This window comes from Myotis yumanensis, unplaced genomic scaffold (assembly GCF_028538775.1).
Source record: "Myotis yumanensis isolate MYYU_CA2020_CCGP unplaced genomic scaffold, mMyoYum1.0.hap1 SCAF_20, whole genome shotgun sequence".
Classification (NCBI taxonomy): Eukaryota; Metazoa; Chordata; class Mammalia; order Chiroptera; family Vespertilionidae; genus Myotis; species Myotis yumanensis.
Window position 1 is genome coordinate 9440513 of NW_027223771.1, and position 18631 is coordinate 9459143.

General features: G+C 53.5%; 2 protein-coding genes and 1 long non-coding RNA gene across 7 annotated transcripts in view; 2 read left to right on the top strand and 1 right to left on the bottom strand.

Annotated features, from left to right (window-relative positions):
* The window catches only part of GABRG3 (gamma-aminobutyric acid type A receptor subunit gamma3), a 43740-nt gene extending 42037 nt beyond the window's left edge, over window positions 1–1703 (top strand). For all 3 annotated transcript variants that reach the window (XM_070400428.1, XM_070400429.1, XM_070400430.1), the window contains one exon: window positions 1417–1703. In XM_070400428.1, the coding sequence (XP_070256529.1) occupies window positions 1417–1698 (282 nt within the window). In that variant the 3' untranslated portion in view covers window positions 1699–1703. The remainder of the gene's footprint in view (window positions 1–1416) is intronic.
* A 6303-nt stretch (window positions 1704–8006) lies between these two features.
* On the bottom strand, window positions 8007–8968 carry LOC138998442 (uncharacterized). 2 transcript variants are annotated; one of them, XR_011469159.1, is made up of 2 exons: window positions 8899–8968; window positions 8007–8403 (listed from the first exon to the last, which is right to left on the bottom strand). It is a non-coding gene; the product is annotated as an uncharacterized lncRNA (long non-coding RNA). The 2 variants fall into 2 exon arrangements; XR_011469160.1 differs by having other exon boundaries at window positions 8007–8406.
* Window positions 8969–9245: 277 nt separating this feature from the next.
* HERC2 (HECT and RLD domain containing E3 ubiquitin protein ligase 2) overlaps window positions 9246–18631 on the top strand; it is a 72076-nt gene continuing 62690 nt past the window's right edge. Inside the window, exons 1-7 of one of the 2 annotated variants that reach the window (XM_070400589.1) lie at window positions 9246–9325; window positions 9939–10041; window positions 12911–13025; window positions 15068–15205; window positions 16306–16525; window positions 17118–17218; window positions 17826–17982. In XM_070400589.1, the coding sequence (XP_070256690.1) occupies window positions 9970–10041; window positions 12911–13025; window positions 15068–15205; window positions 16306–16525; window positions 17118–17218; window positions 17826–17982 (803 nt within the window). In that variant the 5' untranslated portion in view covers window positions 9246–9325; window positions 9939–9969. Of the gene's footprint in view, window positions 9326–9938; window positions 10042–12910; window positions 13026–15067; window positions 15206–16305; window positions 16526–17117; window positions 17219–17825; window positions 17983–18631 lie in introns of those variants that run through there. The other variant, XM_070400590.1, reaches the window with a different exon arrangement.

The following is an 18631-nucleotide window of genomic DNA, read 5'->3' on the forward strand; positions in this document are numbered from 1 at the left end:
AAAGTGAGATAGACTGATAGGTTACTGCTTATGTGTTGAAGAACAGTGCACATCCTCCCTTCAAAATGTATTTACAAAAAAAAAAAAAAAGCGTTTACTTTTGTTGTTGTTGTTCATCCTCACCTGAGGACATTTTTCCCTTTTTTTTTTTTTTAAAGAGAGAGAGTGGAAGGGAGAGAGACAGAGGGTGAAACATCTTTGTGAGAGAGACACATCGATTGTTGCCTCCTGCATGCGCCCCAAGTGGAGCAGAATCGAACCCGGGACCCTTCAGTCTGTGGGCCGATGCTCTATCCACTGAGCCAAACCGGTTACGGCAGTGTGTTTACTTTTAAAAAATATATATCCCGCTTAGAAAATTTGGAAAATAAAGGGAAAAAAATGAATCGTAATCCTTCTACCCAGGGATTAGTACGTAACATCCAAATTCCTGTTTCTGGAACGCAAACTTATGAACAAGCTTCTGTGAATAATATTATTATTCTGGCGTGAATATTGTTTTTAAATTTTTTATTTTTCAGATGTAGTTGACCTTCAAGTATCATTTTATATTAGTTTCAGGTGGATAGCAAAGTGGCTGGACAATTATATAATTTATGAAGTGAACCTCTGATCATTTAAGGACCCACCTGGCAGCATAGATAGTGATTACGATATTATTGACGATATTCGCCAAGCTGTACTTTACACCCCCATGTAACTATTCCGTAACTACCAACTTGTACTTCTTAATCCCTTCCCCTTTCCGACCCCGCCCCCCTAAACCCCATCCCACCTTGCAGCCATCAGTCTGGTCTCTGTATCTCCGTCTCTCTCTGTTCTGTTTGTGCGTTTATTTTGTGGTTTTGTGTGTGTGTTTTTTTTTAGATTCCAAATATAAATGAAATCATAGGGTATTTGTCTTTCTCTGTCTGACTTATTTCACTTTGCATGACACCCTCTAGGTCAGTGGTCGCCAACCAGTGGTCCGTGAGGTCCGAAAGGTTGGTGACCGCTGCTCTAGGTCCATCCATGCTGTTGTAAATGGTAAGATTTCATCCTTTTTTTTTTTTTTTTAAGACCGAGGATTCCATTGTCTTAAAATTATTATTTTTTCAATTGATTTCAGAGAGAGGAAGGGAGAGGGAGAAAGGGATGGAAACATTCATGAGAATCAGTAATCGGCTGCTTGCTGCACGCCCCCTACTGGGGGTCAAGCCTGCAACCCAGGCATGTGCCCTGACTGTGACCTCCTGGGCCATAGGGCCACACCGGCTGGGCATGCACCGAGCTGTTCCTTGCATTCGATTTGCAAAAACTGAATCCTCAGAGCCTGAGCTCTCCAGTGCAGCGAGGCGGGGGAGGGGGACCCGAGCCGGTTGCTCGATTCCTCTTGCCTGTTCTCGTGACTGTGGTGCCGTCCTTGTCGCCCCGCAGAACTACTCCCTCCTGGACGTGCGGCCCCCTCCGCCCGCGATGGTCACCTTCAACAACTCCCTGTACTGGCAGGAACTGGAGGAGACCTGCGTCTACGAGTGTCTCGACGGCAAGGACTGTCAGAGTTTCTTCTGCTGCTACGAAGAGTGCAAATCTGGGTCCTGGAGGAAAGGGCGCATCCACATAGACATCTCGGAGCTGGACGCCTACTCCCGCGTCTTCTTCCCCACGTCGTTCCTGCTCTTCAACTTGGTCTACTGGGTCGGGTACCTGTACCTCTGAGCGTTGCCGGCGGTGATGAGGGACGCGTGCCAGGCTCCCCTCGCCCCCTGCCGCCCTCCCAGGCCCCCAGTGACCGGTCGGAGTAGCAAGGAGGGCCGGCTCGGTTTACCTGCCCTCACACCTCACCCCACCTCTGAGCAGCGTGGGAGAACACGGCAAATATCATTATGTTTCACCCTCACACGCGCACACACGCACACACACACACACACACACACACACACAGGGTTTTCAAGGGACATTCTTGCTAATCCCCTCCTGAACCTGCAGCTTGGTGATGTTCATGAACGGCTCCGGGGATGTTGGAAGTGGCTGCCGATGATCCTTGCAAAGAAATCTCTTCACACACGCAAGCAGATGTCTGAGACGCTCTCTCAGACCCCGACCGACGGCCGGCTCTTTCCTTTGTCGCCCTCGGGGGCACGAGCACCCACGGGTGTGGGGTGACTGCAGCTGAGACACACTCCTACTGCCCTCAGCCCCATGCCTCCTCCACCCCTCGGGGCAGCCCGGGTTCAAGTGTGAACGGTGGTGAGTTTCGAGCCCGTTTCCCCTCTCTGTGGCCTGTTTTGCTCCGGCACCGCCGTGGTTAGCTGCCGTTCCTTTGGGGAGGGGGTACATGCATCGTCCCTCGGTTTCCCGTGGAGGAAACAACCGGATTTTCAAAGGTTTTCATGTGGCTGAGGTCAACGATGTTGATGATCGCCGAGCATCAGAAGGTCATCGCTCTATTGCAGACCACTGGGAGTCGGGGCGTCCCAGCTGTGGGGTCTTGGTCTGGTCGGCTTGCGTCCGCGTTGTGCCCGGGGTCCTGTTTGATTGGACCGCTCGGGGCAACCCCGGAACGTGTGTCCTGCGGCTGCTCTGCTAACACGCTTTGACGATCATCTCCATCTTTCCAAGCAACGCACACACCATGCCCACGCCTTTGTCTCAAACGTGTTTTCCAGCGTGTGAACAAAATGTAGATATAATTTTAAACATTTTCTTAGTGCAGATTAACTTCCAAGTCAGATCACTTCAGATGCCAAAAAAAAGCAAACGGCTGTCTTTAGTGATATATTTTGATGCACAAAAAATGCTTTTATACTTTGAAATATGGATACCTAGCAAAAGCCCAAAGAAACGATTCCCTGAAATTATTACTCTTTTGATATTTTTATAACAAAACCAACTTGCTTCATGATGTTAGTTGTTTGTTTTTGGTTTTTGTTTTTTTTTCCACTGGATGCCCGTGTGTACTTCCCAAGATGCTTTTAAAGCTCCCACCACGTACAGGAAAAAAAAAAAAAAAAAGAAAGGGCCTATCAGCTGGTTAATTTCCATACTAAAATTTTAGGACCAGAATCTCTGTGCTTCTCGCCCAGAAAGTTGAATTAATTCTATTGGCAGGCATAGGATTTTAGCTTCGTGATCTATTGGACGTATTGTGTCTCAGAAGAAAGAAAAAAGATAAACCATGATGCAGAGAAAATACAGAAAAGTGCTGATTCCGCACCATTTATTGGGTGCTGACCAGACCCGGAAGGGAATAGGAGGGGAAGAGGCCCGAGAGGTTGACATAGAGGAATCTGTCTGTTTTGATGACTGTCACTGCCTATCCAGGGAGTGAAAATCTAAGGGTGTAGGATCATCCAGTGTCCGAGGGTTAGGTCTGTGGTGTGAGGCACTCAAGCCCCATAGACCGCAAGCCAGTGGGCTTCTACTTAGCAAATCCAGTTTTAAAAGTAAGATGATAAATGTTTGCAGAGGAACTGGCGGGATCTCTTGGCTTCGATGAAAATTCTGCTCTTTTGAGAATTTCACCCGTCGGTGGATCCACCACCTCCCACGCCCCGGTGGCCGGCGGGACGTCAGCATGTCCCACCAGAGCGCTGAGCACCCAGGGAAGGCGGGCCCGAGGCTGGTCCTCTTCCAACACAGCTGCCAATCACACGGATTTATCATTCCTCACAGTGTGAAGGGTTTCAACCTATTGCGCCTTCAAAGAAGTTCTGGGGGAATGGAATTTTCCAGTGAAACTCTTCTTGGGAGGAAAAGAGCCGACGAGCATTTTTTTATCACATAGACCTGACCCAATTTTACCTTAGAAAAAATTGTTTTTACGGATGCCTCTCCTTTCAAAGCCACACAAGACCCGGGCGTTGTTGGCGATGCTCATGAAATTATGCTCATTGGCCGTGCAGACCGATAACCTCCGTTTGCGGCCCCCAGCCTGCCGGTTCACACACGGCTCCTTTTCCATGAAGGAGCGCCTTCATGTCAACAGTGTCCAGTCGACGTTCACGCGTTGAGCATGAACTAGATTCCTGCACCGACAGCAATGCACGCTCCGGGCTGACTTCAAGGGGCTGACCCACCCCGGGGACCATGCCCCTGCCTGGTCCTCAGCAGGCTTCCCACTCGAGTTCTCCTTACCCATCTCCACACCCGAGACATGGAGGTCTTCAGTCCACGGTGGCGGAGAATGGTGTGCAGCTAAGGCGGGGGTGGAGCTGGACCTTCGTGTCAGGGTGTGTGCGTTCACCTTCTGGAGGGCACGGGAGAACGTGAGGAACACAAGTCCCTGGTGGAAGGGCCATCCTTTGGCACCCGCGTGGTCAGTAGGATACGCGTGGGGCCCACGGTGATGCTGTTCCACACAGACCCGACACCCTTCCAGCCCACGGCTCGCTTCGCGTGGGGGATCGGGAAATGTTTTCGGGTGGCCGTGCGGCCGCTCGGGGAAGGTGTCGAGGTGGCCTCCACCCAGAGGGGCTCCCGGTGGTCCTCGCTCGCAGAAGGACCCTCCGTCGAGGAGGCGCCTGTTCTGCGTTTTGACCAGGGTTTCTCCCTCCTGTGTGACTGTCTCTATTTTAAGTTGCCTCCGAGCTGAGAGGGAGAGAGAGGAAAGGGCATTTCGCACGAATGCCCTTCAGAGCCGAGACAGTTCCACTTTCTGCCCAGTCTCAAGACCAAGGACCAGAAGACGGTCAGATGCTAAGACAAGATCACGCTACTCTTACTCTGAAGCCAGCAAATACTGCCCCCAGTTAACCCAACATATGCCTTAAAGAGAACACATTCGGCTCAAATAGTACACGTCCTGTAGACGTTCCACGCCCCACGGACACCCGTGTTTCACATCAGGTTTTATGTCTTGTTTGCAAGAGGATGGAGACAAGATTTCATCGCCACCATCATCACCACCATCTTCATCACCACCCTCTCTTCACCATCACCATCACCACCATCATCACCACCATCTTCACCATCACCACCATCATCACCATCATCTTCACCATCATCACCATCACCACCACCATCATCATCATTACCATCTTCATCACCACCATCTTCATCACCATCCATCTTCACCATCACCACCATCATCACCACCATCTTCATCACCACCCTCTCTTCACCATCACCATCACCACCATCATCATCATTACCATCTTCATCACCACCATCTTCACCATCACCATCACCACCATCTTCATCACCACCATCTTCACCACCATCTTCATCACCATCCATCTTCACCAGCAGCAGCATCACCACCATCAGCATCATAATCTGTATCCTTTTCGTGGTCCATCCTATTCCGTAACTATTGAGTCAGCAGAAAGGCTTCATGTCCTTTCCCAACCGTAAAAAAAAAAAAAAAAAAAAAAAAATTAGGACTTACACAAAGGAGAAAATGGAACTTGCATCTTCATTTAAAATGTTAACTACAAAAATAACACTTCAAAGTTTTGCTGGCCTACTGCATTTCCAGACTGGTCCTGGTCCCAGCGGTCCTGGCTGTTCATCCGGCCTCAACCAGAATTTGGAATTATTCACGTGGAACGTCCCACCTCATTGGCGATTGTTGGTTACTTCTGGTTGTTGTTGTTTTGGTTTTACCTCGCTTGGCTTTTTTATTCCTTTTCATAAATATAACATTTGAATTGGCCAAGAACGATCTATTTTTCCCCCCGAAAATGGATGCATCTGTGGACACTGCCAATTTCATTAGCCCAAAAGGACAGTCGGTATGCTTCTTCTTATACAATGTTGAGTTTAGGTTTGGATTCCCCCTAATTTATCTTGGAATTTTTACTTCTAGATAGAAATAGACACAGGCATACTATATCGGTGAAGTTTACAGTGTTTGTTATCTTTGTTTAGAATAACTGTTAACACATTTTTAAAAGACTACTCCCACTCATCCTGACCCTCAAAATGACTCATTTTTGTGCTGGTGAACAATGTTTACATTCGTATGTTTGTACAGCCATGATCTGTGTTTCTTTACGAGCAGCTCCCAGACTGAGCTCCAGGTTTACTGCTCGTGAATGCGTTCTTTTCGTGGAAGATTCTAGGAGAGTAGCGGTTTTCCGGGAGTGGGCCTGGGTTGTCTTGTGTTTACATGCGGTGATGTGTGTACTTGTGTGTGTGTGTACAGTGGCAAAAATGGAACCAACTCTTCACATGCGTATTACTCCTCCCACCCCACCCCACCTGTAGCTGAAACAAGTAGGAAGGAGCCCAGTTTCCTAGTGATCGCCGGTTAGCTTCCTAAGCCTTCGGTTAAAAAGACAGAGCCCGGCCCCTGTGGCTCTGTATTTGAGCTTCTACCCAGGAACCAGGAGGTCACCTGTTCCATGACCCCGTGGTTGTGGGCTCGATGCCCAGCAGGGGGCATGCAGGAGCAGCTGATGGGTGATGCTCACTCATCATTGATGCTTCTACCCCTCTCTCCCTTCCTCTCTCTGAAATCAAAAAAGCATATTTTAAAAAAAAGGAGGGAAAGAGAGAGAGAGAGATTGACAATCTATATATTTCCCAGAAATGGGGGGAGGACCAGGATGGAGCTTAAATACCTGATGAGAAATTGATCTGCAATCAAACCCGGATGCCTGTTGAGTGAGTTCACCTCGGGCACTTCCTTGGATCTTCTTGTGCATCATGGTTTCATGATAAGCTCAGAGCAGTTCTCACGATGTAGGTGGCGGAGAGAGCCACTGCCACCCTCAATTAGGCCGCAACTTTGCCGAACCAGGCGGGAAAGCCTCGGGTCATGTGGGCATCGTGGGGCTCACCCACACTGTGAGGCCTGCCCTCTCTGCGAAGCAGGCCTGGGAGGGGCCCTGGGAGATGGCACAGGCAGGAAGGGAGCGCGGGGTCCCCTCGCTGCTGCCTCCCCGGGAAACCTTCCTGTCCGCCCGGGTGGGAGGAGGGTGGAGAGACGGGGAATCGGAGAGCCCCTTGGAACCCGTGCCGAGTGTGCCATGGAGCCTGGCTTGGCCAGAGAGGGGACCCGCCTTGCCCAAGTGCCTGCGCCGCCCCTCCCCAGGCACCTGGGCCCAGGGCCAGGCCAGGGTCCCCGCCCTCACCAAGTGGCCTCCGCCAGCCTCACTCCCCGACCGACCAATCGAGAGGCCCCGGAAGCTCTGGGTCCGGGTCTTGAGGTCTCACCAGGCGGTTCCGAGGTCCCCACCCTCCACTCGCCCTGCAGCTCGTGGTGTCCTAGTGAAGCGAAGGCGCACTGCGCCTCACGTGCCTTGGCGACACGGGCGGCGCCGGGCGCCCCGCTTCGCCGGTTGGGTCCCCGCCGCGCACTGCGGGCCGCCCCCGCCCTGCCGAGGGCAGCTGGGCCTGGGGCTGGGCCGCCCTCTGTATTTGTATTCCTACGTTTGTACTTCTGATACTAATAAATGCACCTGTTGTCAGAAATGCGAGAGCCGGAGTGGACATCTCTCTGGGTTGGGGGTGGCCCACCAGGGTGGGTATGCCATGCACTGCCCCTCTCAGGGGTTCACCCATTCCTACCAGCTCCCACCCCGATTGGGAGGCAGATTCTGCAAATGTTGGGGGGGGGGGGTTAAGTGTCCTTCCTGGTAGGCAGGTCCCACACCAGTGGCTGTGCCCCAGAGAAGTGCCTTCAGGCCGTGAACAGAAACCCCAACCCCTCCAGCTGACCCACGGGGTGGGGGGGGGGGGGGCGCAGGTGGCCTGGAGGGACCTGGATGAACAGTGCGGGCAGGGCTCCGGGTTCCTGCCCCGCCCCATCAGGAATTGGGGGCTGCCACCCCCCAAGTGGGAATGGGGGCCCCCTGCCCAGGATGAAGTCAGGACCCAGGTGCACTGACACAAACCACCCACCAGCCCAGAGGGACCCCCGCAGGCTGACATCACAAGGCTCGATATCAGCGGTTCTCAACCTGTGGGCCGCGACCCCTTTGGCGGTCGAACGACCCTTTCACAGGGGTCGCCTAAGACCATCCTGCATATCAGATATTTACATGACGATTCATCACAGTAGCAACATTACAGCTATGAAGTAGCAACGAAAATAATTTTATGGTTGGGGCACAACATGAGGAACCATATTCTACCTTGGTTGATCGTAATTAAAAATAATTTTGTTTTGTTTTTAATTCTCACCCGAGGATATTTTTCCATTGATTTTTAGAGAGAGGAAGAGACAAACATCATGAGAGGCACACATCGATGGGTTGCCTCCCCCACGGTCCCGACTAGGGCCGGGGCAGTGCCCTTGACCTGGAGTCGAACTCTGACCTCCTGGTTGTAGGTCGAGGTGCAACCACTCAGACACACCGGCCGGGCTTGGCTCTTTCCGTTTAAACTTAACAGAGTGAGGCCTGCGTGGCTCAGCGGGTGGAGGGTCGTCCCAGGCGCTGAAAGGTCGCCAGCTCCTGCCCGGGTTGCAGGTTTGGTCTCCTCGAAAAGATGGAAAAAAATTTTTTTTTAAAGTCAGCCATCGCCCGTCCGCTTTCCCTTTCCATCCTAAACCCCTGGGCTGCATTCATGTCCAAACTTGGCTGCTCCCGGGAATGGAGGCTCTCACGAGCGCCCCCCGGCGGCTCTGATGTGCTAGGTCGGGAGCAGCACCGTGGTCACCAAGTCTGTGATAATGGAAGTGTGATATGCAAATGGCCCGAACAGCCGACCAGCGGAAGGACCGTCCGGACGACCTTCCGGCCGAAGCCGGGCTGCGAAGGCCTACTCTTGCACGAATTTCGTGCATCCGGCCTATAGTTCGCGAATAAAAGGTTCATCTAAGTGGGGCGGGGCTGTAGAGGTAGAACTGGGGGGTGATGTGATATTTGAGCGAACCTTTTAAAAAATATATCATTATTGATTTCAGAGAGGAAGGGAGAGGGAGAGAGGGACAGAAACATCCATGATGAGAGAGAATCATGGACCGGCTACCTCCTGAAGGCTTCCCACCGCCAGGGTTGGCTTTTCCGGAAAGATGGGCAAAGTGCGGCATCGCGGTACGTGCGTGCGTGCGTCAGTGCGCGCGCGCGGCGGAAGTCCCGCCTCCCGTCAGCGGAAATCCTGCCTCCCGGCACCTGTGATTGGCCCCGACCGCAAGGGGCGTGCTCCAGAGGGGGAAAATTCGCGGGATTGAAGGAAGAAGGAGGATCAGGAGGAGGGGCGAAGGGGATCCTCTTCTCCATTGGCTGGACCCTCGCAGGAGCCTCGCTGCGATTGGCTGGGAAGCTGAGTCCCTTGTGGGCCCGCCCCTCCGGCCGCGGGAGGCGCCGGGACCGCGGTTCGCGGGCGGAGCCAGCGGCGGCTCGGAGGCTGGACGTCCACGCCGCGGGAGCGAGGTGGCCCGGCTTCTGCGTGTCAGGTGCTGGTCTCCCGGGGGCGGCCGGCGGCTGGGGCAGCGCGGGCGGGGTGTCCGGGTCGGGCCGGGCCCTGGGGCAGCGGGCGTGGGCGCGGCCGCGGGCCCTGGGCCTGCGCGGACCGTCCGCGGCGCGCGTCTCGGGCTGTGTCTTTGCCCCTCCGAGTGATGCTCGGTTTCTTATTTGTCTGCGGTCGTGAGTGTCAATGCGTGTTTCCCGCACCGCTCACGGGCCTGGCGTCCGGCGGCAGGTGCACGGCGCTGACCGGGTCGTTGCCAGGGGGGCGTCGGGTCCGTCTGCGCGTCTCCCGTTCGGGTTGGAGGGAAGGGGGCGATGACATTGAGGTCTGGTCTCCCGTGACCGCCCATCGTCCTCAAGGTCTCGCGGACGCGGTCCCGGCGCCGGGCGGGTCCCCCGTGGGCTGCTTACCTGGGCTGGGAGTCGGCCGTCCCCGCCTCCTGCCGGTCTCCCCATCTGTCCCCCCTTCTCTCTCTCTCTCTCTCTCTCTCTCTCTCTCTCTCTCTCTCTCGTTTGCCGCATGAAACCCTGCAGGCGGGTCTTGGGGGACACCCTGAAACGCTGTGTTTAGCCTCCATCCTTTTTTTGTCTTCCTCGCAGGCCTGACAGCCGGGAGGACCCTGGAGGAAAGATGCCTTCCGAGTCCTTCTGTCTGGCCGCCCAGGCTCGGCTGGACTCCAGATGGCTGAAGACAGACATCCAGGTGGGGTTTCTGCCTCGCCTCTTTCCTTGGGCTGTTTCTGCCTCCCTGTTTCGGGGTCCGCGAAGGGTTTCTTTTTAAAACATTTTTATTGATTGCAGAGAGGAAGGGAGGGGGAGAGAGAGAGAGAAACATCAGTGATGGGAGAATCACTGATGGGCTGCCTCCTGCACCGCCCAACACGGGATCCCGATCGAGCCCATAACCAGGCACCTGTCCTGACGGGGAATCGAACCGTGACCTCCTGGTTCATAGGTCGATGCTCAACCACTGAGCTGCGCCGGCCGGGTTGTGTCTTTCTTACCTGTATTGTGGTAACTCTGTACCAGTCGTTTTTAAGATGTCCCGTTAATTTTACGGGGGTGGGGAGAGGAGGAGAAGTGACGTGCAGGGGTTTATTATGTTCTGAAGGGTCTCACTCATGTAGCGGGGTCCTGTGCCTGTGTTTGTGGAGAGACCGGAGTTCAGTGAGTTGCTCGTTTTGCCCGGGTGGCTGGTCTTATTGGGAGGAGCGCTCAGATCTTTGCATCCAGCCCACGCGGATGGAAGCAGCACACCGTGCAACGTACAGATGACGCGCTGCAGAATGACACACGTGGAAACCCGTGTAACCTGACTCCCCTAGGTCACCCTAGTAAATTTAATGGAGAAAGGACGCGTGGAAGCACATGCTGCCCTTAAGACTCTCTAATGTTTTGGTTGCATAAGATAATTGCAAGCTTGTCCAGAAATTATGGGGTAAATAATAGCCGTATTATTTCCGGGGGTGATTCTGCACCCCAACTTGTTTTTGCTTGCAAATGGTTGGGGGAGAAACTACTTCTGTAACCACGTGTTACCGGCAAAAAGAAATGTCTGAAATACTCCGTAGTGTGTGTGTTTTTCCCTCTCCCCTGAGGTTGGACATTTTAAGTATTTCCCGAGTAACCCGCCTTTTTAGATGCAGTCTCGGGCCCTGCACGATGGTTTATCGAGAGTGTCAGATACTTGTCGTGAAGGGTAATTGCTCTTCTTCACTCTTAAGGCTACGAAAGGGGGTGCAGTCCTGGTAGATACGAGAGCCAGCTGTTTTAAATTATTAAATTTTTATTTTATTGATTTTAGAGATGGTTGGGGGCGGGGAGAGAAAATGAAACACATTGATTTGATGTCCCACCCACTTATGCGTTCATTGGCTGATTCTTGTGTGTGCCCTGAGCGGGATGGAACTCACAGCCTGGGTGTATCTGGATGATGTTCTAACCAACTGAGCTACCGGCCGGGGGTCAGGGGAGAGCCAAGTGTTTAGAACCGTGCTGTGGGTAGTGGGATTGTTATTAGTGGTGTAATGTTCGATAAGAAAAGTGCAAGGAATTGGGTCAAGAGTTGGCATAGTAGTGACTGTTTTGGTTCTTGTCTTTTATTTAGCAACTAGAGGCCTGGTGCACAACATTCGTGCACTTGGGGGGTGGTCCCTGAGCCCGGCCTGCGCCCTCTTGCAGTCCGGGACCCCTTGGGATGTCCGACTGCTGGCTTAGGCCCGTTCCCCATGGATCCTTAGTGCTGCCGCGGAGGCGGGAGAGGCTCCTGCCACCTCCACTGCTCGCCAGCCATGAGCCCGGCTTCTGGCTGAGTGGCACTCCCCCTGTGGGAGCACACTGACCATCAGGGGGCAGCTCCTGTGTTGAGCATCTGCCCCCTGGTGGTCAGTGCGTGTCATAGCGACCTGTCGTTCTGCCGCAGTTTGGTCAATTTGCATATTAGGGTTTTATTATATACGACTCCTGTCTGTTTTCCTTTGTCATGTTTTTTTTTTTTAAGCGGGGTCAGGGAGGGGAGGGATAATTTCTTATTTTTGAAATCTTGAGATTCAGGCAAACTGATTTTAAGAATTGTTTTGATATTAGTGTTTATGTATTTATGTAAACTTTTTGAACTAAAGAACTTTACTTAATTTTTTCTTAATAATCATAATCGAGTAATTGATACGTAGGAGTTTCAGCATCTTGATTCAAAATCAGTTTAATGCTGAGGTGAGCGCCTACGATGAGTCAGGCAGATACACATAAGAAGGAATATCACTTGGCCTTAACAGTGTTCACCGTGTTACTTTTGATTTATTCACTTTAACATGCAGTGCTTGGCCCTTAGATGTTTTGAATATTATTCAGAAGTCTTTCAAACTCCTTCTAGGGGTAAGTGAAGAGGCCTAGGTTTTTGTTTCAATATATTTTTATTGATTTCAGAGCGGAAGGAAGAGGAGAGAGAGAGAGAGAGAAACATCAGTGATGAGAGAGAATCACTGATCAGCTGCCTTCTGCACGCCCCCTACTGGGGATGGAGCCCAGAACCCAGGACCCTTCAGTCCGCAGGCCGGTGCTCTATCCACTGAGCTAAACCAGCCAGGGCAAGAGGCGTGGGTTTTGAGGAGTGCACCAGAGGTGAATGTGCTGTGGACCTTGAAGCTGTTTCATATCTGAAGAAAGGTGGCTGCTGGCTGATTGCATGTGAGGGATGGTGTCCTGGCCTCGCCCTGAGAGGTTACTTGGACATAGTTCCAGTCTTTGGGGTCCTTCCTGAGACTGGCGCTGGGGCTGTAAGCCTCACACATGTAGGCTTCACCCTTCCTGTCCTGGGGATTCTCTCCCACCTGCAGTGGGAAGTGTGTCTTTTTTACTTCACTGTTTTTCTGGGAGAAATTTTTATCAAATGTCGAATGATTGAGTAACAGAGAGGAAATTAGATCTTTTATATCATCGTTTAGGAATTGGGCTGTGGTCAGTGGTTCTTTCCCTTCTCTGAAACCAATAAAAGTATATTTAAAGAAAACACACGAAGAATTGCATTGTAGGCATGATCGCTCTGTGAGTTTTATCTTCTTTATCGTTGCCAGCTTGCATTCACGGGAGACGGGCTCTGCGGTCTGTGGAATGAAATGGTTAAAGATGGAGAGATCCTATATCCTGGGGCAGAAGTCACCCAGAGCGGAGAGCTGCCTCCTCGAAAAGGTGAGGCCTTTCCCGAGTGCTTTTCCTTCTGTGAGAAGCTTTGGAATGTGCTGTAGACACAGGAATGTCTGACATAAGTCTCGGAAGCTTTGCTGCGCGTGTGAGTATTGTCTCAATGATTGCTAACAGCACCAGCTGCCTGGATGTCATTGTTCGATGTGTATCGACGCTGTTCACTGCAAAACCCCCAGCGGTGTCCCTCCTCCAGCACCGCAGTTCCTCTTTCTTTCTTTATTTTTTCATTAATATGTGTTTATTTCAGAGAGGAAGGGAGAGGGAGAGAGAGAGATGAGGAAACATCAGTGATGAGCAAGAATCATGGATCGGCTGCCTCCTGCATGCCCTCCACTGGGGATTGAGCCTGCAACCCGGGCATGGGCCCTGACTGGGAGTCGAACCTGGGACCCTTCGGTCCGAAGGCCGACGCTCTATCCACTGAGCCACCCCGGCCTGGGCGAGAAGAATTTTCTATTTCTTTTTCGATAGGGGCGTTTCCATTACTTCCTTGTCATTGGCACTTTCCTGCTGGTGGTGTAGATTGTCGTTGGAGGGGTAAAAACGCACTGAATGGGGCCTGTCTCCCAGGACTGCTCATGACTATGTGGGCATCACAGGCATTCCCACACCGAGGTGGAGGACAGGGGGACGAAGGCTCCAGATGTCACCCACACCAGGGCTGAGGAGATCAGGCGGGCTCTTTCCTGTGCTCTAGGGCTGGTGGTGTGTGGGGTCACCAGGGAGCCGGCCGTGAAAGGCAGACCGGGCGGTGGGGGGGGGGTGTGGGGGGTGTGTGTGCAGGTGACAGGGAGTGGGGGGGTGTGAGGGGGGAATGCGCTCCTTGCAGTGCCAGCTGCTTCCAGACCCTCGGGGCTGTGCCTGCTGACGCCCAGGGGATGCCTTTATACACCAAAGTCGAAGGCACCGCACAGAGGCCCTGTGTTAGGAAGAGGAGCCTGTCTGTCCTCCTGGCCTTGGGAACTGAGAGTTACATTCGGTCCCTCAGCCCACGGGCTCTCACCCCCAGCACCCCTGGAGCCCATGGCAGACACCCCCTGACAGGATGCCGTGGGGCTGGCGCAGGCTGGGCACGTGCACGGCTCACAGCTCACAGCTCACGGCTCCAAGTCCCGCTGGGAGGCTTGCTTCTCAGAGTGTGGGCTGTCCCTTCGTTCAGGAGAGTCAGACCAGAGGAGGGCGTGTGCTAAACCGCTGCTTCCACAGCGAGGGCCCGTCAGAGTCCACATGTTCGCGCGACCTCCCCAGCGCGCTCCTGGCTGAGCCCTGCCGCTGCGTGCTCGTCCGCCTGGGTTCCATGTGTCCTTAGAGACCCCTCGCCGTCGGTAACACACTGTGCTCTCTTCCACGGACGAGAAGTGCGTTTCTAACTGTGTTGTTAGAGAGTGATTACTTAGTACAGAGCCTCGAAGACAGGACGAGTTTACACTTCAAGGTTAAGCTGTTCATTCTTCTACACTTGCTGGGTAAGGAGTGTCATGACGTTGGCTCTTGACTGGACTCTAAATGGCCAGTGCCGGGAAGTCATGGTTCTCAGCTTTCCCTGGTGTCCGGCGCTCTCCATGGTGCTGGCGTCAGCAGTGGCTCTCAGTGGGGGCGGAGGGGGGCGGGGTGGGGTGGAGTGGTTGCCGAGTCACCCTCCCTTTCCAGGGACACAGTTGGGAATCACTGGTAAGAGCAGTTCCTATGAAACTCAGGTAGGTGGATGCCAAAGACGACGTTTATTAGTTGTAAACTGGAGTAGGAAGTTGATGGAACATTTGGAAGCTGCTTCAGAGAATTTGAGTGCCGTACAGGTTTCCTCGTTAAAAGGGTCATGGGCAGTTCCTTTCGTCGTAAGTCGCACTGGGCCTGTTACGGCGATGACTCGTGTCATTAAAAGTAATCATCAAACGTTCCGTGATGTCCGTGTTGTACCGTCTCCTCCCCATTTCCGGGAGGGGCATCTGCAGGGAGGCACACAAGTGGATGTTACATTTTGAAAAGCAATTTATCGATTAAAAAGCATTTTTAACAAATTTTTTCAGATGATGGTGTTGATACTCAGAGTGGGACAAAGAAAGAAGACCTGAACGACAAAGACAAAAAGGATGAAGAAGAGGCCCCTCCACCTGTGCTCAGGTCCAAGTCCATCCTGGAGAGCTGGGTGTGGGGCAAGCAGCCAGGTAGGGCTCGGAGCCTCGGCGCTGGGGCCTGAGCTGGCCCTCACTTTCCAGGTGCCATCGGTGGCTTTTGGGGGGTTATGGCGTTTAGAAAAATATTACTCAAAATTTTTTATGTTGTAGTAAACCGTACATAGTATATAATCTATGACTTCCGTCCCCTCCCCCCTTTTTTTTTAAATCCTCACCTGAGGCTGTTTATTGATTCTTAGAGAATAAGGCGGGGGGAGAGAGAGAGAGAGAAACATTGATGTGAGAGAGGAACATCCACCGGTTGCCTCCCTTACCTGCCCCCTCTGGGGCTCTAACCCACAATCTCAGTGTGTGCTGTGACTGGGGGTCGAACCTGCAACCTTTCCGTGTTTGGGATGATGCTCCAACCAGCTGTGCCACCCAGTCAGGGCCAGTTTCATCCCTTTGTTTTTTTGTTACCTCCTGAGGATATTTTCTTCATTGATTTTTAGAGAGCGTGCAAGAGAGGGGGGAGTGGGAGAGGAACATGGATGTGAGAGAGACGCATCGATTGGTTGCCTCCTGCTCATGCCCCAACAGGAGCCTGGGATTGAAGCACTCAGGCATGTGCCCTTGACCAGGAATCAAACCCAGCACGGTTCCATACACGGGCTGATGCTCTAACCACTGAGCAGTGACCTCCTGGTGCATGGGACCGTGCCCAACCAACGGAGCCAAACCGGTTAGGGCAAGAGTCAGTGTTTTATTTTGAATTTGGTTTCATAACATGGAAATAATGGGTAGAGATTTTCTCTGTCTAGAAAATGTGCCGCTGACAGTGACTAACTTTATAATTTTGTGTTGAGGACATTTGTACCACGTTTACAGAGAGTCGGTCTACCGCGGTGGCTAAGCGTGGTCCTCCTGCGTGTCCTCCTCACCTGGTGACTGTGGGAGTTCTCTGTGCCTCCGTTTCCTCCCCAGGAAACACACAGCCCTGCCGGATGGTGGCTGTGAGGGCTCCTGGTCACCGACTGCGCAGGCTGAGCCCTGGGTTTGCCTGAGGTGCTCGCGGGGGGGCCCTGCTGTCGTCACCATTCGTTACAGCCTGTGCCCGGCTGCTGAGGGCGGGGTCCTCGGGTGTTTTCCAGACGTGGGTGAGCTGAAGGAGTGTCTCTCAGTGCTGGTGAAGGAGCAGCAGGCCCTGGCCGTGCAGGCGGCCACCAGCACCCTGTCCGCCCTGAGGCTCCGGCAGCGCCTGGTCATCCTGGAGCGCTACTTCATCGCCCTGAACAGAGCCGTGGCCCAGGAGAGCGCCAAGGTCAAGTGGAAGAGCAGCAGCAGCTCTTTGCCTTCTGTGGACAAGAAAAGGTAACCCCGAGTGAGGACCATCCCGGCCGCGTGGAGGCGGCTGCGTGTGCAGGGGAGCTGGGGGCTGTGCGGACAGGCCTTGTGATGTGCGAAGCTTCCTTTTCCTCCCCCTTCTGGAGGTTTCTCTCGTTTGGGCCATGGCTTCGCCAGTTTGCTCATAAGTAACAGGCTCAACCTGCACCATTATTTCAGCCTTTTTCTTCTAAACCTTTTAAAAAACTTGTATTGATTTTTAGAGAGAGGATGGGGAATAGAGAGAGAGAAACATCAATTGGCTACTCCTGCAGGTGCAGGTGCCCTGCCCGGGAGTGGAACCTGTCACCGTTATGTGTGTGTCTGGGACGATGTTCCAACCCACTGGGCACACCAGCCAGGGCTCAAACCTTTTTAAGTTTCTCTTTTCTGTTCCTGAAAGAGAATACTTGTCCTTTACAAAGGGCATTTGGTAAACGTTTTAAAAACCACGAAACTGGAAGTCCCTGGTGAGCCTGCCATCTAAAGAAACGGATTGGCCCCGTTGGGTACGCCCGCTTGGAGGGCCCCTGGATTCAGTGCGCGCCTCCTCTGACCACTGTCCCCGTTGTCCCCGCAGCGCCCGGCCCACAGGCAAAGGGGTGGAAGGCCTGGCAAGAGTTGGGTCCCGAGCTGCTCTGTCCTTCGCCTTTGCGTTCCTGCGCAGGGCCTGGCGGTCAGGTAGGTGCCCGGGGCTGCTGCCTGCGCTCAGGCTCCGCTGCTCTCCTCACTGTCCCCCCACGTGGCCCGGGGCCCATGCCAGGGGCTGATGCCTCCTAGGCTTTGTTCATGATGGAGAAAAGGTCTGTGCCTCATAAAAATGTGCAAAAACCCCTGCAGGGCCTCAGTCCTGACTACTTTCTAGGACAGGGGTGGGCAAACTTTTTGACTCGAGGGCCACAATGGGTTCTTAAACTGGACCGGAGGGCCGGAACAAAAGCATGGATGGAGTGTTTGTGTGAACTAATATAAATTCAAAGTAAACAGCATTACATAAAAGGGTACGGTCTGGTTTTTTTTTTAGTTTTATTCATTTCAAACGGCCGGATCCGGCCCGAGGGCCGTAGTTTGCCCACGGCTGTTCTAGGAGAACAAGAAGTTAGACTTGCTCCTGGGAGAGCCGTAAAGTGCAGCATTGCCTTGGGGACGACTTTAACTTCGGTCTCTGGAGTCCCTGCAGTGGCTCATGGCGGGGAGAGTGGGGGGTTGACCGTGTGGGCGGGGCCCCTGTGTGAGGGCTGGGGCCGCCCGGGACGGGGTGGCCTCCCTGACGTGCATGTGTGCCCAGGGGAGGACGCGGACCTGTGCAGCGAGCTGCTGCAGGAGTCCCTGGATGCCCTGCGAGCCCTGCCCGAGGCCTCGCTCTTCGACGAGAGCACCGTGTCCTCCGTGTGGCTGGAGGTGGTGGAGAGAGCGACCCGCTTCCTCAGATCCGTCGTGACCGGGTGAGTCCGCACGTCTTCCCGCGAGCGCTGCGGCCAGCTCGGGCTCCTCCCCTTCTCCGTAGCTTTACTTCTTTAATTTGTCGGTGACGTGGTGAGACAGTCGTGTACCTACCGAGTGACCCCGACCTTCCAGCCCCCGGCACACGCCTGGTCGCTGTGGTGCCGTGCACTCCATCCTGTGCTGGGCGCTGCCTCCGGGCTGCCTGTAGCTGCCAGGGCTCCGCAGGCGGCTTCCTGCGTGCCCTCCACCCTCTCAGGCCCCTGGTTCCGGGTCTTGGCTCTTCTCAGATGTTTGACTTTGCACACCTGATGGACCTAGGAGTGGGCTGGAGCGTGAAGATGCTTTTGGATTCATTTTCACACATTTTAGTGTTCGGGGCTCAGCCTTTCATCAAGTATTTGAGCCCCTATAGTGCCTCCCCCTGAGGACATGCCTGCCATCCCGTGAGCGATGGGCGCTGTCTAAAGAGGCAACGTAGGACTGAGCGACTGCTCCAGACGGCATCTTCCACCTGCACCCAGTCTCCCGCTGGCCGTGAGCTCTGGTCGTGGGGCCATGTGTTTTGTTAACGGTTTTAAATTAAAGACACACACACACTCAGTACGGAGCCCGCAGCACAGACACACACACACTCAGTACGGAGCCCGC